This window comes from Tenrec ecaudatus, chromosome 8, assembly GCF_050624435.1.
Source record: "Tenrec ecaudatus isolate mTenEca1 chromosome 8, mTenEca1.hap1, whole genome shotgun sequence".
In the NCBI taxonomy this organism is placed as follows: domain Eukaryota; kingdom Metazoa; phylum Chordata; class Mammalia; order Afrosoricida; family Tenrecidae; genus Tenrec; species Tenrec ecaudatus.
In genome coordinates, this window is record NC_134537.1 from 25,718,139 (window position 1) to 25,737,822 (window position 19,684).

At 54.3% G+C, this 19,684-nt stretch overlaps 1 protein-coding gene across 1 annotated transcript in view; it reads right to left on the reverse strand.

Annotated features, from left to right (window-relative positions):
• Positions 1 to 5,234: 5,234 nt before the first annotated feature.
• The window catches only part of ABCC5 (ATP binding cassette subfamily C member 5), an 80,266-nt gene continuing 65,816 nt past the window's right edge, over positions 5,235 to 19,684 (reverse strand). The window contains exons 26-30 of the mRNA XM_075556118.1: positions 18,153 to 18,312; positions 10,397 to 10,475; positions 8,717 to 8,830; positions 7,891 to 8,055; positions 5,235 to 6,648 (exon numbers count right to left, since the gene is read on the reverse strand). Coding sequence (XP_075412233.1) covers positions 6,547 to 6,648; positions 7,891 to 8,055; positions 8,717 to 8,830; positions 10,397 to 10,475; positions 18,153 to 18,312 — 620 coding nt within the window. The 3' untranslated portion in view covers positions 5,235 to 6,546. The remainder of the gene's footprint in view (positions 6,649 to 7,890; positions 8,056 to 8,716; positions 8,831 to 10,396; positions 10,476 to 18,152; positions 18,313 to 19,684) is intronic.

Below are 19,684 nucleotides of genomic sequence, written 5' to 3' on the forward strand. Positions count from 1 at the left end.
TTATGTAGTGCAGCTTCTTGAATTATCTGCTAAGCATCGGCTGAATATACATGATGAAAAGATTACAACCCGGATGCACACCGTTCCTGATTTTAAACCAGGCAGTCTTCCCGTGTTCTGTTTGGAAGGTTGCCTCTTGATCTATGTACAGGCTCCTCATGACCACGATTGTCTGCCAGCTTGTCACACTCTGGTGGCTGTGACTCACGATGACGCTGGAAGCTGTGTCACCAGCATTTCAAAACACCGGCAGGGTCACCCAAAGTCAACAGGCTTTGGCGGTACTTCCAGACGAAGACAATTACAAAGAAGGGCTGGGCTGGACACTGCCGAGGGAAACCGTATGAGCAGCAGGGGACGACAAGTCTAGATAGACTCGAGCAAGTCGTGGGTGACCTGTGACAGCGATGACTAGGAGATCGTCACCAGAGCCATCTGTCCTCTTTCTGAGGACACATGCTGAGCTCTAGATGCAAGCTTGCGGAAGGGATGTGTTTCACTTTGGGCCCTGGCTCAGCAGAACTTCCTGTGCGGCGCCCCAACACACGGGACCCACCGGAGCACCTCCAGTCAAAGGCTGGGGGAACGTCCGGAGAGGGAGCCGGGGCACTGGACAGGAGCAGGGTGCTGTGTCCAACTATGCAAAGGGGGGGGGGTGTGGAGTTTTTTTTTTTGTTTGTTTGTTTTTTACATGTTATCCTCCTCTCTGTATTTGGACCTAGAGAAATGGAAGCTTGGGAAAAAGACCAAATGGTGATGTCGACCGAGTCATTAAAAAATCAACGGTAACAACATATACAAGGTACAAAAACTGAAACACAACCATCCATGAAAAGTGAATTGTTTCAAGAAGGAAGAGAATATTTTGTAACTGAGCGTGGTAGCAATTGTGCAATACTGCTTGGTGGGATTGAACTATGGAGTGATAGCTCTGTAGTAGTTCCTAATAAAATGGGAGTGTTTTGGGGGGAGGTGAATTGCTTTTTTAAAAAACGCATGTTACTTATATAAATAAAAAAAACTGCCATTGAGTTTATTCCGACTCAGAGCTAGCCTATGGGTCGGAACAGAACCACGCCTGTGGGTTTCTGAGACCGTCTCACGTTCCGGGATTAGAAAGCCTGTCATTCTCCCGCAGAGGCAGGACTCTGTGGTGAGCAGCCCAAGACGTACCCGTCTGCCATCAGGGCTTCTAAACCGGATGGGGTCCCACCGAGATTTGAACTCGGGTTCAGTGTGCGCTTTAGTAGTTCTGTGTACCAGCTGCCATTGAGTTGACTCTGACTCATGAGACGCAGTGTGTTCGAGTGGAACTGTGTCCCGTAAGGCCTTCAACGGCGTGTTCTATAAAGGCGGACGGTGAAGCCTTTCTGCCAAGGCCCCCCTTGGTGGACTGCCAACCCTTCAGTTGGCAGCCTGGTGTGTTCCATTTGCAACATCCAGTGACACCCCCCCACCCCAATGTATCAGGTCAATAAAATATTACGTTGCTCGAGAGATTTAGGGAAAGCTCTGGTGGGTGGTTCATCTCTGGTTCACAGGCATCAGCTAGGATGAGCTCGGGTAGATTCCACTTACAAATGGCTCCTTCACTCCCACTTGAAGCCCTGACCATTCTTTGGCCGCACTCTGCCTTCTTCCAGATCTTATGCTCCAGGCCAGCCCCCCATGTGGCTTTCAAGAATGGTGGTCTCAGGATGCTTACATTGAATGCCTTGGGCTGGCTTTCAGGAGGCAGGAAGTGCAAGTGGTCAGGCCACCACATGTACGGAACTGGAATGCTATCACTTCTGCGATAATTCTGTGGGTCAGACGTCACGGGGCCCACCCAGAAGTAAAAGGAGGGAAAGCAGAGAAATAGACTCTACCTTTTGATGGGAGCATGGCACGTTATTGATGCGGATTGAAGACACAGTTGCAGCTGTCTTTGGCTATAGGTAATGTTGGTTTCTCATTTGCGCTTCCCTGCATTTGCCACATTTTGTACACTACGCATGTGTTATTTTCATCATCAGAAAAAGAAAGTGATTAAAAGAAATCTGGTGGGGGGGGGGGGGAGCGGGGAGGGAGAGGGGGAAAAATGAAAAATGAGGAGTTGACTCCAGGAGCCCAAGTGGAAAGCGAGTGTTTTGAGAATGATGAGGTCAACGAATGCAGAAGTGTGCTTTACACAATTGATGTATGTGTGGATTGTGCTAAGTTGTATGAATTGCATGAGCCCCAATAAAATGATTTTAAAACATTATGGTATGCACCAGCATAGGTCACCATCAGTACAAGAGAACCTTCCACAGAATTTCAAACTCTCATGGAATCCAGGCTTCCGGGAGTCCTTGAGGTGAAAGGAAACCCAGCACTACTGCCCTGAGATAATGTTTAAATCGTCAACCCCGAACATTCACCCCGTGTCTTCTTTAAAACAAATGATCCTGACATTTTATTAGGGAATAAAAAGGGGAAAAAATCTCTGTCCGGAGAATTTTGTGCTTTAAAAATCTTATCTATCCAGGATCAAATTGACAACAAAAACTCAAGGGTCAGCTATGATGCCGAGTGGGCACGAGCGAGCGAGTGTTAATGGGGGAAGAACAACTGGGAAGGGGAGGCCGAGCACACCTGCACAGCTTGAAGAACGCAGTCACTGAGCTGGGTGTTTGAAAATTGTTGAATTGGTTTAGGTTCTCTGTGTGGACTTCCTTCCAACCACAACTTACAGGAGGCTCCAGTGGGCTGAGCCTTTCTGCGGCTGCCTGCCTTTCAATGCCACACCTTGTTCTTGACGGCCTCTCAGGAGAGGGCTCAAAAAGAAGCTGTCACCTCACGGAGCCATTTTCCCGAGGGCCTGGCGCCCACTGTGGCCTGGCTTTCCTGAAATCAATAAGGCTCTTTTCTTCAATGCTGTTGTTTTGTTTTTTTCCCTTTGAAGAACCAAATTCCTTTCACAATGGCCACAGTAAAAGTCTGCGTGCTGGTTTACGTGAGCCAATATTCGTTGAAGAGCTCTCTGGCAGGAGAACAGTGCTATACGGTTGAACAGCTGACCCGTGTGGTGTTTAATAAGCACCTATTATGTTAGACGCAATATGCATGGCAGGGATGGCGAAGTACACAGAGAGGATTTGCTGCCTTCGGGGAGCTTATGTTGGTGGAGAGAAACAATCATTACCAGATACCAAGCAGAAGGGGATCAACTTGACAATCGATGGGTCGCCATAGCATGGCAGGGACCCAGAGTTTGGCCAAGGGCTTTGTGGAGGATACCCGGTTTAAGCTGCATTTTAGAAGGAAAAAGCTTGATATGAGACCAAAGACTTCCTGGCTGCAAACACTGTGTGAAAACAGGCGGCCCTTTAAAAAATACCGTGTGGAAAAGAAGCCAGGGTGTACAGACTAACTCCCAATGGAACTGCATCCTAAAGACCCGAAGGGTGAAGAATTGGAGCCCACTTGGATTTTTGCTGTGTTTCACAGGATAATCGTTCAGAGGGGACCCTGGGGCCGGGAGGTAGTTAGAACCTGTAACCATAAAAAGGAAGGAGGTGGGCTGACTATGGCGATGCTTGGAATCCCGGGCTGTGACTGAATTGTGGGGTACAGAGAGGAAATGAATCCAAAGTTTCCCAACCAGTAAGACTAGGAGGCTGGCATTCCCATCAAGCCAAGAGCAGAGGCTGTCTTTAAAGCTGTCTGAGGTGCATTCAGTGTTTAGGGCAGGTGGAGACTGGCACAACTGTCCTGTGCAGGTGTAAGTCACAGAACCCACTCCGGGAGGGAAAGGTTCTTCTTAAAGGGGCCAAGGCAGGCTGAGAGAGGTGGTAGGGGGACGACGAGCTAGAACAGAATTGAGAATGGAAACATCCATGTCGCATGCAGCTGAGCTCGTCCGGTCAGACCGAGTCGTGGCTCCTCCTGCTGTCCGGGTGACCCTAGCTGGAAGGTGATGCTGTGTGGCCACTGCGCAGGGTCCCGTGGAGCGCTCCCGTCAGCGACTGCAATGGCCTCTGTGCTAACTCCGCAGCCACAGGCTGCAGCGGCACCCTCCCTCCCTCCCTCCCTCAGAAAGGTGACCACTTTAGAGCCAAGCCTCTAGGACGTTCCACACAGCTGTGGACAGGAAGACTGGGTTTAAAATGTGATTTCTGCTGATGGTCACTACTGCCAATAGCAATTTAAAACAGTTCTCAACCTGTGGGTCGCGACCCGGGGGGGGGGTGTCTAACGACCCTTTCACGGGGGTCGCCTGATTCATAAAGTAACAAAATGACAGTGATGAAGTAGCAATGGAAATCATTTTACGGTTGGGGGGGGTCACCGCATGAACTGTGTGAAAGGCGGGCGGCATAGGGAGGTTGAGAACCACGGAGTTAAAAGCTTGCCTGGCAACATTCAATACAAATGCTCCTTAACTTTAGAACAAAGGCCTGTTGAAGGGGAATTTCACCACCTGCGGGGCCACTTGAAGCACTGGCAGGCCAGCGGCTGGGGGTCAGTCATGGTGCTCAGTGCTTCATGCTGGGTGCCCTCTTCAGAATGGCTCCTTTGGCTGTCCCATCAGCTCTGTTGTCTGCTGGACACCCCCCCCCCCAGGTTTCAGAAGAGGGTGTGCTAGAGGGCGGGGTTCAGCAAACATCGGCCCTTTCAGTGTGCGCCTGTGGCTCTGAAATAAACCTGTGATGAGTTCGTGTGTTTGTAAAAACATACTCATGGCCCTCAAATCGTTTTTAAATTGATCAGAGGGGCAGGATCGGCTTTCACCTGCAAGGTCTGCCGACCCTGCTGTATAGGGTTTGCAAGGCTGTGAGTTTTCGGCCAGACCTTTCATCTGCATGGAGCACCTCTGGGTGGATTTGAACGACCGAATCTTTGGTTTGTGGCTAAAGACTAAAGGTGTTTGAGCCACAAGGGGCAACTGCATTGTTTGAATTGCGGAGAATTCTGAACGCACAATGCATTTTAAGTGTATTTCCTGATACTGCCCCCCTCACCAGGACCGCCCTTGGATGAGCTGGACAAGAGCTGTTCTGGGGCTAGGCCCAGGCCCACGGGCTGCAGAGATGCAGACCCCAGAGATGCTTCCCGGCACGTTGAGTCTCTGGCCCCGGCAGCCCACCGGTCCTGCTCCCGGCCTCACCACATGGAATGGCCGCGCTGGGTCCTCAAAGCCAAGGCTCTGGTATTCATTCCACGGCCACACGGCTCCTGTCCCGGAGAACTGGCTTACACACAGCAAGAGCTTAAAAAATCCAAAATAATTTTATTCACTTTCCCAGACTTTTGCTTCCACGAGGTGTTTAGCAAACATGCTAAGGCGACAGAAGTCTCGCTGGTCACGACATGCGACGCTGACCGTGGGGCTGCTGGCAGCGGCAGCGAGCACGCCCACCGAGTCACGGCCCCACAGCGTGAGGGGGGTTGGCGGGGAACGCACGGGACCACCCAGCAATCGGCAACCTGAGGTAGGTCTCTTTACGGTACAAGAAACTTCTATGCCGGTGTGAGACACTGATTAGCTAGAGCTGCTCTAAGTCGTACACCTTAGAGAGGGAGGGGGAGGGGGGGAGACAGACAGACAGCAGCAAGAAAGAAAAAAACGGACCCACAGCATCTTGACCCGTCACTGAGCTGTGGAGGTGTGGGCACCGACAAATGAAAAAGTACCACCAAGGGGGCCGCAGGCAGCCGGGGTTGCAGCCTGCAGGTCAAGGCGCCGAGGGCTCTGTGCAGTAGCCAGCGGAGAGCCTGAGGCAGTGGGGCTGGGGGCACGGAGTCTGGTTTAGAGACGGCAGCGGGGCGGCAGAGGCAGGAAGGAAAGGCCCTCGCGCCCATCTCTGTGCTGCTCCTTCCGGGGGCAGCGTTACCCGGGGTCTGGGGCCTCGCCCCCTGCTCTCCTGATGAACAGGGCAGAAAGCAGGAGCCCTGAGAGTTCACGGCGCTCGGCATGGGCTTCACCAGCCTGGGCCCTGAGGGGCTGCCGAGGGCCACGTCTTCCTCGTGGACACCCCGAACCCCTGGCACCGTGAAACCCCCAGCTCGGGAGGACATGGCGCTGCCTTTCCTGTGATCTCAGCACCACTGGGCCACGGGTATAGCCAACTGTCCAGCCACGAGAAAGAGAGAGAGAGAGAGAGAAAGAGAGAGAGAGAGAGAGAGAAGTAGCGCTGCTATCGCTCAGTGCTCATTTTAATATAAAACAAACGGCTCACTCCCTCTACTGTGAGTGTAGGCTCTGTACAGTGACATAGAGATAGAGCTACGTATAAAGCTTCATTATAGGCCTCTGATACATTTTATAATAACGGTTCCCTGAACCTTTTGGGGTGCAATTAAGAACAAAAACTAAATTCTGTGTACATGAGTTGGGAATAAATGCCATAATCAAAATAGGACTCTCCCTAAAAGTGAAACACACAAGCCAACCCTGAACTGCCGTGCGAGGGAAAGCCAGGCTGGGACCAGGCTGTGGCTAGAGGCCACACTGAGGGGCCTGCCGCGGGCACAGCCGCCAGCGAGGGTGGCGGGTCTCGGCCGAGGGTCCTGGGCGGGGGCTCAGCCCTTGACAGCAACCTTGTTATCCGCGGCAGCAAACATGGCGTAGAACCTGGAGCTGTCGTTGGAGAGAAGGACCGATGGGGTGTCGAACTCCACCACCTGCAAGAGACGGGGAGTCGCATGAAGGCGGGGCATTGAGGAAGGCTGGCCGTCGGGGTGACCAGCCAGCAGACCCTGCCCACATGGCTTTCCCAAATGGTCTCATGAGCCACCGGGGTCGAAGGGAGAGGCCAGCCCCAAGCATGTCTGCTGTAAAGGCATGAATAACCAGGTCCTACAAGCTGGAGGGGGAAAGACACTCTCCAGGGACAGCTTCTTCAGGTGGCGATGGGGTCTATGCACGGCACAGCGGGAACAGTAGCTGCTGCGGTGGCTGTCATCACGCACAGAAGACCAGTGAATCCTGGTAAAAGACTTGCGTGTCGTCAAATCCAGGGCAGGCACAGGGAGGGGACACCCACTATGTACCAACGGCTGCAGTACTGCCGAGGATGCAGAGGTGGGCACCGGCCCTCAGCGAGGTCATGCACACTAACTGGGTAGCTAGGACACGCACAATGTTTCCTGCCAGACGGGACAAGCCCCACACCAAACTCACTGCCACCCAGTCCGCCCGACTCCTCGTGACCCTACACGACAGGGCCCGCCCCCGCCCCTGTGGGTTTCTGAGACGCAGACTCTTAACTCTTCACCTGGGTAGAAAGCCTCCTCTTTCTTCCGTGGAGTGGCTCGTGGCTTCAAACTGCTAACCTCATGGTTAGCAGCCAATGCGTAACCCCGTATCCCCCAGAGGGCCCCTTCCTATGAGACAGACAGGCTAGGAGAGCACTGAGATCAAGTTCAGAGGCTGGATGGTGATTTACAGCCCACAGCCCCGGCAGTTTGGGGAGGTTGGCTGGGGCACAGGCAGCTGGGAAGAGGACCACTACAGGGCTGCAGAAGGCAGAGAGCGGGCGGCAGCGGGGGCCTGGGAGTGTTCTCAGCCGCCTCTAGCTACTCTCCTGTGTGTAAATGAATCACCGAGAACCAGGGGATGTCAAAAAGCTCACAGAAAAATGGAATTAAGAGACAATGGGATGCTCTCATGAACTTTCTGGAGCTCCCTGGTTCTAAGGGTGTAGGGGATCTCAGAGTGAAATCAGAGTGTGTCTGCAGAGAAGAAAGCAAGAGCCCAGTAAGCACGCTTCTGGCCCAGTCTCTTGATTGACAAGGCTGTCTGGGACAGAGCTGCCGCGCCGCTTGTCCGAATGCTCAGAAACACTCAGCTCCTCCCTGCTCGGGGCCAGCTTTCCTCCTGGAAAAGGCCACCTGCCACGCCAGGGTCCCTCCCGGGCTCCGTACCTGTCCCTGGGCCAGCACCATAATCCTGTCGGAGCCCAGAACTGTGTGTAGGCGGTGAGCAATCGTCAGCATGGTGCACTCTGCAAATGCTTCTCGGATGGTCTCCTGAATCAGTAAGTCTGTCTCTGAGTCCATGGCCGCAGTGGCCTCATCCAGGATCAGTATCTGTCCAGGCAGAGGAGAACGCTGTTGGTAGCTGCCCGGAGCCCCTGCGCTCTCAGAATGAGGCGCTGCCCGGCTTGGCACTTCTTCACGTGTGAGTCTAGTCAAACAGTGTTAGCAGGAGAGGGAGGGACTGCTTGGCTCCTGATGCATTCTGGTAATTCCAGGCTTTACTAAGCATCGTTACTTAGACGCTATCCTGTGCGTGGCTTTGTAGACACATGCCTATGTGAGAGGGCCATTTCACTTATAATTGATACAGCCAAAGGTCTGTCTCCATTTCTAAGAGAACGAAAGGAGGGTCCTTGTAGAAGACTGACTTATTAAGACAATTGTCCCCACCATGGCTGGGCAGAGCCAGCGAGCCTCCTGGAGGACCTGGTGGATGACTGGGTGCCTGTGACCGTTTAGCACTTTTCTCTAAGTCCAAGGTCGCTAGGACTACATGTTCACTGGCCGGAAACAAACGAAGTCCTTGGGAATGAGAGGCTCCAGGGAGTGTTAAAGAGAAACCCCCTCACACCCAGATCCTGCTGGAGAAGAAGCTAACGTGCCGCGGGCGTGCTCTAAGGGAGCGCCTCCTGGGTCAGAGCCAGTGCCTCACCTTGCAGTGCCTCACCTTGCAGTGCCTCACCTTGTAGTGCCTCACCTTGCAGTGCCTCACCTTACAGTGCCGGAGCAAGGCTCTGGCCACACATAAGAGCTGCCGCTCCCCCACCGAGAAGTTGTCCCCATTCTCCATCACTTCAGACTCAAGTCTCAGAGGTAGCTGAGTAATCTGGGGAGAGGAAAGGGGAGATCAGACCACGAGTCCTAAACCGACTTGGCCTACTTCCCCCTTCTTAGGAAAAAAAACAAACCCCAAACCTCGGAGCTTCCCCCAGCCGTGAAAGAGCTGTGTGCAGCAGTCCGTCAGCCGGGGTGAAGCGGAGGTCTCTGATTTTGCAGCACCTGCCCCGGCCCCCACCTCCAGGCGATGTCACCCACTTTGGGAAACTGACCGGAAGGGTAAAAGGCTCAGTTTTGTCAAAAATGCAAGGGCGGGAAAATGAATTACTCTCGGAGAGAAAGGAGTGACCAGCCACGCCCGCGTGGTGAAGATGTGATGCTGTGCCTTGCTGCTGGCTGGTGCGAGGGCAGGAGTCCTCTGACTCGTGGTGGGCGGGCGTGCAGAGCAGAGGTGCTCCACCATCACCTCTTCCAGAAGCAGAGCACCAGGACTGTCTTCCCGGGAGCCTTCGGGTGGAGTCGAGCTAGTCACCTTGTCTAGCAGCTGTGCCCGTCTCAGTCCGCATCCCGGGACCCACTCCTCCTATGTCAGTGCCTACCGCCAACAGCCTATCCTGCTAGCTTCACCCCACCCAAACACAATGAGATGCGATCATTTTTATGCCCCCAGATCCTACCGGGTAGTGGCCCCAACTTTCAACTCTGAGTCTGAGCATGCTATAGAAGACAGGGCGAGTGCAATCACTCTCCCTGGAAGGCCAAGCTGCAGACCCACGCTGTCCTCATCAGATGTGAAAGTGATTCATCAAGTAAGCTCATTAAGAGGAGACCCAATAGAGAAGAGATAAAAATCAGAGCAGATCTGATCAACCAGGGCAGAGAGGCTGGCACCACGCTCCGCCCGGCGGGACCAAGCCGAGGTCCCTCAAGAACGGTCTATGGGCACGCCCTGAGTTTTCTGCAGGCCCAACACATTCCCTGTCCTTTGCACATGGGTGGCCGTTTCACAAGCGTGCTATCCTGTGGCTAATAAACTGAAATTACGGCGTTACTGACAGCTGGGCCAGCTCAATGCTGGCTCCCAGTGTGCCACAGAGAAAAGCCACTTTGCAGGGCGGTAATCGTTGTGAAAGCACATGACCAGGTCTTTCTTCCGCGGCACCACGGCGTCGCTTCAAGCCACCCACCTTGGGGTTGGTAATCGGGTGCAAACTGCTCTTGCCACCCAGTGGTGTCCGAACCCCAAACCCAAGCTAACTGCCACAGGATGGCTCTGGTGCACAGCGACGCTACAGGGCAGGGTTGAGCGGCCCCTGTGAGTTTCACACACCGTCACTCTTTACGGAAGGAGAAAGCTTGTCTTTCACCTGCCAGGAACTGACCTTGCAGTGAGTCAGTCGCCCCGCGAATAACCCACAATGCCCTGAGGGCTCCAGCAGATGGTCATCATAAGGCTGGGGACAGATCAACGTCTGCAGCACGTCTGAAATGCCCGACGCCTGCTCCAGTGCACCTCAGCAGACATGCTGGAGACCAGGACAGCAGGCCAGAGCCTGCACCTCCCTGCGCTCCCCACCTGGCCGGTCCTGCCAGCTCAGCTCGAAGGTTCACTTACACACTCTTTCATGTGTGTCCTCTCTAGGGCGTCCCAAATCTGGTCCTCTGTGTACTGGCTGAAGGGGTCCAGGTTGTATCTAGGGAGAGGAAAACGTAGCAGGAATTTCTTAGTGGCCCAACATTTACATTACCTGTACAGCCACCACCGCTGTCTCTGAGGTAAAAGCGGAAAGATGCAGGGGCAGGGAAGACACCAAGCCCACAAGGTCACGGATGGTCCCATCCCCCAGAGCCATGGTGGGGTGAACGCTGAAGTGGAGGGCTGGCCCACACGAGAATATCTCAGGACAGGGCCTGGGCGCTGTTCTTCTTCACAAAACTTCACTTATTCTAATGAATGTGTGCTACTGCTGTGGTACCAACAATACGTTACAGAAAACTTAGTTAAGACAAAGACAAAGCCCACTGGCCATTGCGTGGGTTCTGACTGGTAGCAGCTCTGCACAGGGTGTCTGAGACTGAAAATCCTTACGGGAGCAGGCAGCCTCATCTGGCCTCCAAGCAGCAGCTGGTGGGTCTGAACCCCTCGACTGTGCGGTCACAGGCGAGGGAGTAACCCACAGCACCACCAGGGCTCCTGGAAATACAAATTAAGACAAACCCCAAACCACATTAACCAGACCACAAGAAATAAGCAGTTAGCATTTTGGAATGATTACCCTCTCCAGATTTGTTAAGTGTGTACACATGTTAAAACACACCTCTCTGGACACACAAGCGTACAGAAAGTGCCCTCTCTTGTCTTACTGCACCAGGTGTGAGCCCTGGCATCAGACAGGAGCGGGCAGCAGCCGGTCTGCCCTGGGAGGGAGCAGCCCCGGCAGAGATGAGGAGAGCGTAGGGCACGGGAGGGAATCTCCTGGTGCAGCAGACCTTTTGGGGGGAGGACTGTGGTCAAGAGCAAAGAAGCAGATTTAGGAATTTCTGAAAATGCTAAAAAATCAACCAAACTCACCACCATCAAGTCAATTCTGACCCAGAGTGACCCCGTGGGGCAGGGGAGAACCAGGCCGGGGATGGGGGTGTTCCCGGACTGTGAATCCTTATGGGAGTAGAAAGCCTCATCTATCTTGCACAAATGTCCGAAGACAGGAGAAAAAGATGCTTGCAGTGGAGGGTGAAGGGGTGGTGGTGAACCAGGTGCAGAGGTGTTTGTGTAGGTACGCTGCTGCGTCTTGCTCTGGGGCTAGTCACCTGAGAGGCAGTAGGTGTCATCTGCTTGGTGATTCAGAGACAGGGAGACAGCAGCTTTGAAAAATGACTGCCAAGTGCTGACGAAGGAAGCCACTGTCTTTGAGGGGCTGCAGGGTGACAGGGGTTTGTGACAGGCGCTGAGGGCATGCTCCCTGGGCAGTGCTCGGGGGTGCAAGCAGTGCTGGGCCACATGTGGCTTCGCATCTAGGCTTACAAAGTCTGGGCCTGGAGCACACCAGCAGGTCGTGCCCACAGGAAGAGCAGGCTGCCCATGGCCCTGGGCACATCCTATGTGTCAACTAGGAAACTCCCAGGAGACTCTAAGCATGGGTTGTCCGTGCCCTGGGGTCACCTTTGCTCAGTGCTTTCTCTGCTCGTGGGGGGCCCACCTCCAAACTGTCTGGTGTCTGATGCCCCCCCAGCAGGACCTGGCTCAGGGTGAGCACGGGTATGTGGAGCAGGTGTGACACTGGCTGCCATCACGCTCACCCCAGCCAACCCATCTCTCCCTGCACACTGGCCAGGTTGCTGTCTGGACCTTACCCACCACGGGGCGTCTGCCGCACACAGCATCACCCGGCCTGGTACTTTCTGAGGAAATAAAAGAACGCATTTCCCCAACCCTGACTTGACTTCCTCGCAGGGTGTGCACTTTGCACTGGCCAGCTGAGCGCTGTGGAGGGAGAGAGCATGCACAGAGGGATCAGGCAGGCTGGGCATGGACTCACACTGCCTCACGCCCCAGCTTCCCCTACAAATGGGCGTAAAGTGACACAGAGCGGTGAGTGGCTGCAAATGCTAAAGAATGTGTCTGCAGAGCCGACGCAATGGCAAACCCGCAACCCAAACTCAGGGCCATGGAGCCATTCCGACTGGGAGCGACCCTAGGGCAGGGTCGAGCAGCCCCTGTGATGGAACTGTTTCTGGGAGCAGAACGCCTCCTCTTCCTCACGTGCATGATGGACACACCCACTCACCGGTCCTTTTGCCAAGGCACACACAGACCCGCGAGATGCCAGGTCCTAATGTTTGACTTGCACATCCGATGCGTTTTCCAAGTGGGTACAGTCCTCACCGAGGGGCTGAATGCCAGGACGGGGCAGTTCTGGTAACACCCTATCCATGGGAGGTGGGGAGGCGCTGTCGGGAGGGCAGTGGTCTGACGGGGTTGAATGCATCAGGTGACAGACCACGGGGAAGGTCTCACGGGAAGACCACCTGTTGCTAATGAAGACGCCAACCCCAAGAGTGCGCTGTGCTTTCCTGGCCCCTCCCTCTTGTCCCTCTTCCTCTGCACATGCCTTTGACTGTCCTCCTTCCCGGCTCCTGCCAAGGACGACTTTCCACAAGGACACACCAGCAGAGGAGAAGCCCGTGCCCTCCATATCTAGTCAAAGACTAGACGGAGAATCCCACTGTTGCCTGCTGGAATAAAGATGGGGGGTGGGGGGCATTCCTGCTGGGGCAAGGTCAGCAAGGTCATCACGAGTGGCACTGCACGCCTCCAGGATACAACCTCCTGCCTGTGGGCTCTGCCTGTGGCAAGGGACTGCCTCACACTTTAGATGAGAAATGCCACCATTTGGGTGTTAACAGGGGTCTCACTTCTGAACCGCAACCCTTGGGGGTCTTAAAAATGCTTTCTGATATTACAATGATCGTTATTTTAATAGCACCATCCCTTTAACAGCTCCTTATGAGCTTTTTAACAAGGTTTTCTGCAGGTGTAGACTCAGCAGAAGTAGGAGCAGGCTGGACATTCAATGCCCCACCCGCTCCCCAGGCCTCCCTGCCCCTTCAAGGGCCCCAGGGGCCCCAGCAGAGAAACGGAATGGGTTCCAGGTACCCAGAAATCTTCACAATCACAGGTAGGTGCTGAGCATATACATCAAGGCAGACGACTGAGCTCAGCAGGGAGCTCAACGAAGCAGAGGAAAGACAGGACCCCATGAGAGAACCCGGACGGCCTGGGTCTAAGCCAGACAGAACCGCGTGCAAAGTTAAGCACCGACTGCATCCAGCGTTGGAAGAATGGGGGAAGTGCAGTCAGAACATGCGGGCACTATTTCGTTACAGTCTCAATGCGGCCTCTTTCTGCTGTCTTTATGAAAGCCCATTCCACTCAAACGCACAGCCGCCTGCCAGGCAACGCCGGCTCACAGCTGCCCCGCAGGACAAGGGAGGAGAGAGCCCTGTCTTTCTCCATGAGAACAGCTGGCGGTTTGGGACCTCTGACCTTGGGGTCCGCAGGGCAGGACACCCCTGGGGTACTGGGAAGTCTACAGGACACAGCCACATGGGGGCCCCGCAGAGCTCCTGGAGGAGGGAGAGAGCAAGCAGCTATTTCCACTCTGGGCACCTCCTCCATGGCCGTGTGGGACTCAGACGATCGCTGAGGAGGAAGGCTTGCTTCATGTTCAACTGCTGGACCTGACTGCTTCAGTCCCCGCACACCAAGTGCGGTCCCTATAGCACGGGCGAATTGACATGTGACATGCCCAAGCCCTTCCATTGGCGGCTGCTAAGCGGACTCTGGCCGAGGAACACGGCCCCAGAGGGCTTTCCAGGCTAGAGCGTTTACGAAGCAGAATGCCCACAGTGCCCACCGAGGAGCCAACAAGCTCTCGGCGAGCGGTCAAGTGCTTGCCGACGAGCCACTAGGCTCCTTCAGGTTAGCGGCTGTCACTGCTGTTCCTCTTTAGAGTCCCAGTGTCTGGCTGAAAGGAGTTTTCAACCAGTGTTGGTGTTCATCGAGGGCTCTTTAACTGGAAGCTTCCGAGCTGCCCCAGGGCCACAGGGACTCAAGATTCTGAGGAAGGAACAGACACCAGGGTAGTTCAGAGAGGCAACCAAGGGATCTTGAGATGCCAAGAATCTGTTTCTGGACTCTGGAGCAGCTGCCTCCCCCGGGAGGTGTTTGGGGCCCAGCATTAGCTACAGAGCCTGGCGGTGGGGACTCGGTCGTTTTTGCTTCCTTTGGGAGCTGAGAGCTAGAGAAAGTGCCCTGAATGGGCAGTTCCAAAGGTCCAGAGGACTTCTGGACAGGTAAGACAAGAGGACTACTGCTTGCTGATGAACAGATGCCAAGCAGAGCCGCCCAGGTGCCGGGAGGAGACCTATCACCCCCAGAGAGGCCGAGACTCGGACAAATGCTGAGGGGTGGCCAAGGGCAAGGCGTTCCCCGAGGCAAGGAGAGAGGAGCCGCGCCAGGCAGCAGACTAGCCACAGGACGGACGGAAAGCACCCGCTGGGGGCTGGTTGGTGCAGAGAAGGGATGGATTTCCTGGGTGTGTGAGGAGAAACAGAAAGGCCCACTGCCAGTGTTTAAGTTCAGGGTGAGGCAGAAGCTCACCTTCAGGGCAAAAGTGAGGGTGTGGTGGGCGGGGGCTGGGGGGAGGAGGATTAGACACAGCCCTGCAGGCCCTAGAACTGACTCAGCTGGTGGGGAGGGATGCGGCTATCTAAGGAGACTGCAGCCCCAAAGGGTCTGGTGTTGAGTTGAGATTGTGTGCGTGTGTGCGAACGCTGGATCACCTGTGCAAATCCATATCTCACTGCCTTCTCTGGGCTTGGTTGACTTGGGTTAAACTTGCTTCCCCACTACGCGTTTCCCTCTGGTTCTAACTGCTTGTTGGCACTGCCAGGTGAAGGTGAGCCCTGCCCGGCGCTGTGAGGGCCGAGAGGCAGGCCCACACGTAGTGCTCCCAGCAGGGAGCGGGAGGAGCAGCCGAGGGTGCTGTCCATGCTGTGGGGTAGTCACTGCACACGCTGGTCTTCTGGGAAGAGCGAAAGAACTCCTACAGCAGGATCTGAGCAAGCTCACGCAGGGGGCCAGCAGGTTTATTTCTTAAACCTGTGCCTGCAGTTGGTTTCAGAAGCCCAAAAGCCAGCAGAAAAGGAACCTTGCCTGTTCTCCAAACTCTCCCAGCTCCCCAGCCAGCGGCGCTGCTTGCTTAGTTAGTCACAGGGCCGCAGGCGTGTCCACAGAGCAGCACACTCTTCTCTGGAGGGATCAGAGGCCCCAGGATGGGTCCCTCCCAGGACATCCTACAGACAACACCCCCCCCCCCCGACCCCCCAAGCTGGTCAACGCCAAACCGCTCACGCTGGAAGTCCTGACTCAAAACCCAAGAGTTCTCGGTGAGCATTTTAACATGACAGTGGAGGCTTCTGGGTGGCAGCATTTCCAAGCAGGGCAATCTGAAGTTTGCACAGGCCTGGTTTCTGGATCCTCCTCCAGCCAGTGATGACAACAAACAAGATGATCCACGGGTCTCTGGTCTTGAGCTACAAATGCCAAGGCGGATTTTCTTCCCGGAGATATCCCGGGGCGTCTAAAAATAGAGCTGGTGTTTGGAAAGGAAGAACGGGCTTGGCAACGGCGACACATGACTTAATTTTAGACTGGCGTCCTCAGCGGCCTCTTCTCTGGCCTTGGAATCTCCCTGCCCAGAGGGAGTGTCTACCATGGCCAGCGGATCTTGTCTCCCTGTGCAAACCTGCTGGGGTTTCCTGAGAGCCGCCAGAGCACACAGCTTGCACACTGGCAGGCCAGAGATGCAGGTGAGGGTGCAGTCCATCTGCCAAGCTTCTTCAACCAGGGGAGGAGGGGGCCTCGCAGGACTTAGCTCTAAAGGTGAGTGCAAACACTGGTCGTGGGCATTCCCAATGATGTCATTACCAATAGCTTTTGAAATTCCTAAAGGAGAAAACCCTAGTATCAAACGACAGTACTCTTTTCAGAGTGGTAAAACCTTCCTAAGGGAAAGAGAGAAATCATTTTCAGGTAAGTGCCATTGTTGACCCTGGTTTTATTTTCAAAGGAGGCACTGACTGGACACGGGCACACAGTACAGGCGTCCATCAGCGCCAGGGGCAGAGCTCCAGGCTAAGGGTGGCCTGAACCCAAGGCTAATCTGTTGCTGGTGCATCGATGCCCGCTCCCGGTGGGTTTGTGTGTGTGTCAGAGAGACACATGCCCCATGGGGTTTCCGACGGCTGGTGTTACACAGAGGATCCCCAACCTTTCTTCCAGGGCCTCCTCCAGGTAGGATGAAGTGTAGGAAAGGATGATACGATCAAACACATCTGCTGTCCAGCTACTAGTTCAACGGGCCCAGCAGAGAACTTTGCCTTTGGCATCGTGTAGCGAGAAGAATCTCTCAGCAGGCAGCACCTTGGGCACAGATGCTAGGCTCCGAGACGGCATGAGCAGTGCTGCCGTCTGGTTTGCAGGCTTCCACTAGAACTGGCAGCGTTTAGCAGACCCAGGAGGAGGCTGGAAACGACGGAGGAAAGGGCCACGACTGCTGGTAGAATGCTTGCGCTTGTGTGTCACGCCAACGGTTTGTGTTCAACAGGGAAGGGCTTGTGGATCCCATGCACGCAGTGTGCCACAGAAGAAAGGCCTGGTGCTCCACTTCTGTTAAGATTTTCAGTTCCACACCGACAATGTGTGGGCTCATCATGAGTTTGAGCCCACTCGAGGGCCACAGGGTTGGTGTTTGGGTCTATGCTCGGAGGAATCTTTCTTTGGTCTTTGGAAGGACGCCCAAGACTAGTGCAGGTACGTGCTTTGTCTCTCTTCCCTGCTCACCGACTGTGTGAAGCCCGGAAGGGGCTGCACCTCCTGGCATTCAGCTCTGGGGTTTGATCTAGATTTAATAGTAGCTCCAGTTTCCAGCGGAGGAACAGGTGACTGAGGAGTAGAGGACTGAGGACAAGCAAGGGCCCCCTTCCCTGTTTGTCAGCTGGCGGGGTGGACGGAGGAGCCGCCTCTCACCACTGCAGGGGGAAGAACACGGGGCCCTGCGACCACACGGCCCAGAGGCCACTCCTGGGCAGCTCCCCACGCCGTGGCCACACCAGGCCTCCAATGAAGGCCGGTGCCATGAAGTGCCCAGGTATGGGAAACAGATTTCTCCCAAGTTGTCTCCCCCAAATATATGCCAAACTTAGCTGCTTGCTACACATGGTGAATGACCATACACCTCCTTAAGGGTTATCAGTCATCTAGAGCAATTAGACTGTACAGTCTGTCCCACTCCCTTCTGATAAGGATAATAGTAGATTGTTTCCCTGAAGGAGAACCCAGGGAGCCCACTCAAGGGTAACCAAGGTTAGGCCGCCATCATGAATCTAGGGTCTGCCCTTGTCACATGTATGCCCTTGTCCCTCCCCTTCCTATTATGTGTACACCCCCAGCTCATCCCTTTCCTGTTACCCTTATGCCTATTATACAACCCCTTCCTTTGACGTATGTCTTTACCTGTAATTAGGGGGCATGCACGCCCCCAAAGCTATATGAGCCTGGGTTAGCAATGAATCGCCTTCTCTCTCCTGCCCCCATGACCTGTGCTGTGCACGGACCTGGCTGTTGAGATCATGACTGTCCAGGAGGTGAGCATGCTACCAAGAAATGTGTCTGACTTCTTTATTTTACTATCTCTCCCTACTCTCTATGACGTTACTATAATCTTTACATAGCTCAACCGTACAATTGCACCTATCGAACCATGATTAATTGTGGGGGACTGGCTTCCCCAACACCAGGGCCTCACCTGACTGTGCCGCAGAACAGCACGGGCTCCTGGGGGATGATGGAGAGCTTGGTTCTGAGGTCGGCCAGGCCGATGTCACTGATGCGCACCCCGTCGACTTTGATGCAGCCTCCAGATAACTCCACCAGCCGGAAGAGGGCCATCCCCAGAGAGGATTTCCCTGAAAAGGCAGAAAATCAACTCAAGTTAGCAAATCAAACACTGGTTTGTTCTCAGGGAAGAAACCTGCTACCATTCTCCTACTCCTCAGCCAGTAATTCTGACAGCTTCACGGCTCATGATGCTTCCGAGACTCAGCATCTGTCCCCATGGTGCTCTACACGACGCCGCCCTCCAGAGACAGAGTCCGCTCCTTGTTTTATATAGAATAGCTAAGAAGCAATGTATTTGCTTATTATTACCGATCTTATTCTCCTTCCCTACACTTTATCCAGCCTTGAGGACGCCCCGGCTGGCACAAGTAGTTAGTTGCTCCACTGCTGACTACCCAGAGACGCCCAGGAAGGAAGGCCTGGTGATCTACTCTGTAAAACCCGCTGTTGCCGGGAGGGTGGAGGGCGGGGGGCAGTTGGAAAGGGGGAACCGATTACAAGGATCTACATGTGACCTCCTCCCTGGGGGGGGATGGACAACAGGAAAGTGGGTGAAGGGAGATGTGTAACAGGTCAAGGTATGACAAAATAATTTATAAATTATCAAGAGTTCATGAGGGACGGGGGAGCGGGGAGGGAGGGGGAAAATGAGGAGCCGATGTCAGGGGCTTAAGTGGAGAGCAAATGTTTTGAGAATGATGAGGGCAGTGAATGTACAAATGTCCTTTACACAATTGATGTATGTGTGGATTGTGATGGGTTGTATGAGCCCCTAATAAAACGATTTAAAAAAAACAAAACAAAAAAACCAGCTGCTGGAAACCCTAACAGGCTAGGCAGGAGGGAGTCAAGGTAGCCAGACACCGAGAAGAGTGACTGCCCTCCACTACCAAGCACGTGCAGTTAAATCACACAGATGCAGCCCGCGGGAGCGCAAGGGTCTGCTGCAAAACGCCGTCTTTCCAGCATAGGGCCAGGCCCCAGAATGAAGGCTTCACCAGTCTGAGTTAGGAGGAAAGATCTCCCAAAAGGGAGCCAGGGGCCACCTAGGGGACAAGATGTCTCTCCGGCCTGATAGCTGGAGCAGAGAAGAAAGGGTTCACTGCCGCCCCCCAACCGCTGGAGAACAGAAAGAGTCATGGAGGCAAATGTGCTGTGGGGGGAGGAGGAAGACTCTTCTAAGCCGGCTTCCCAAGTTCCTGAGCGATTGTTTGCAGGTGGAGCAGTGGGGTTTGGGGATAAAGAGATTAGGCTCACAGCATTGTAGTGAGAGAAGCAGAACACATTTTCTTAACTGAGTCTTAAGAAGTCAGATAAGGACACAAGACCAATCTCCAAGAATCTCACTACTGCTATTTTTAGCACATTTCCTCGCAAGTCTTTCCCTTCCAGTTGAGAGGCCACAGTGACTTTGCTCTTCACTCAAGGTTATGTAGTGAG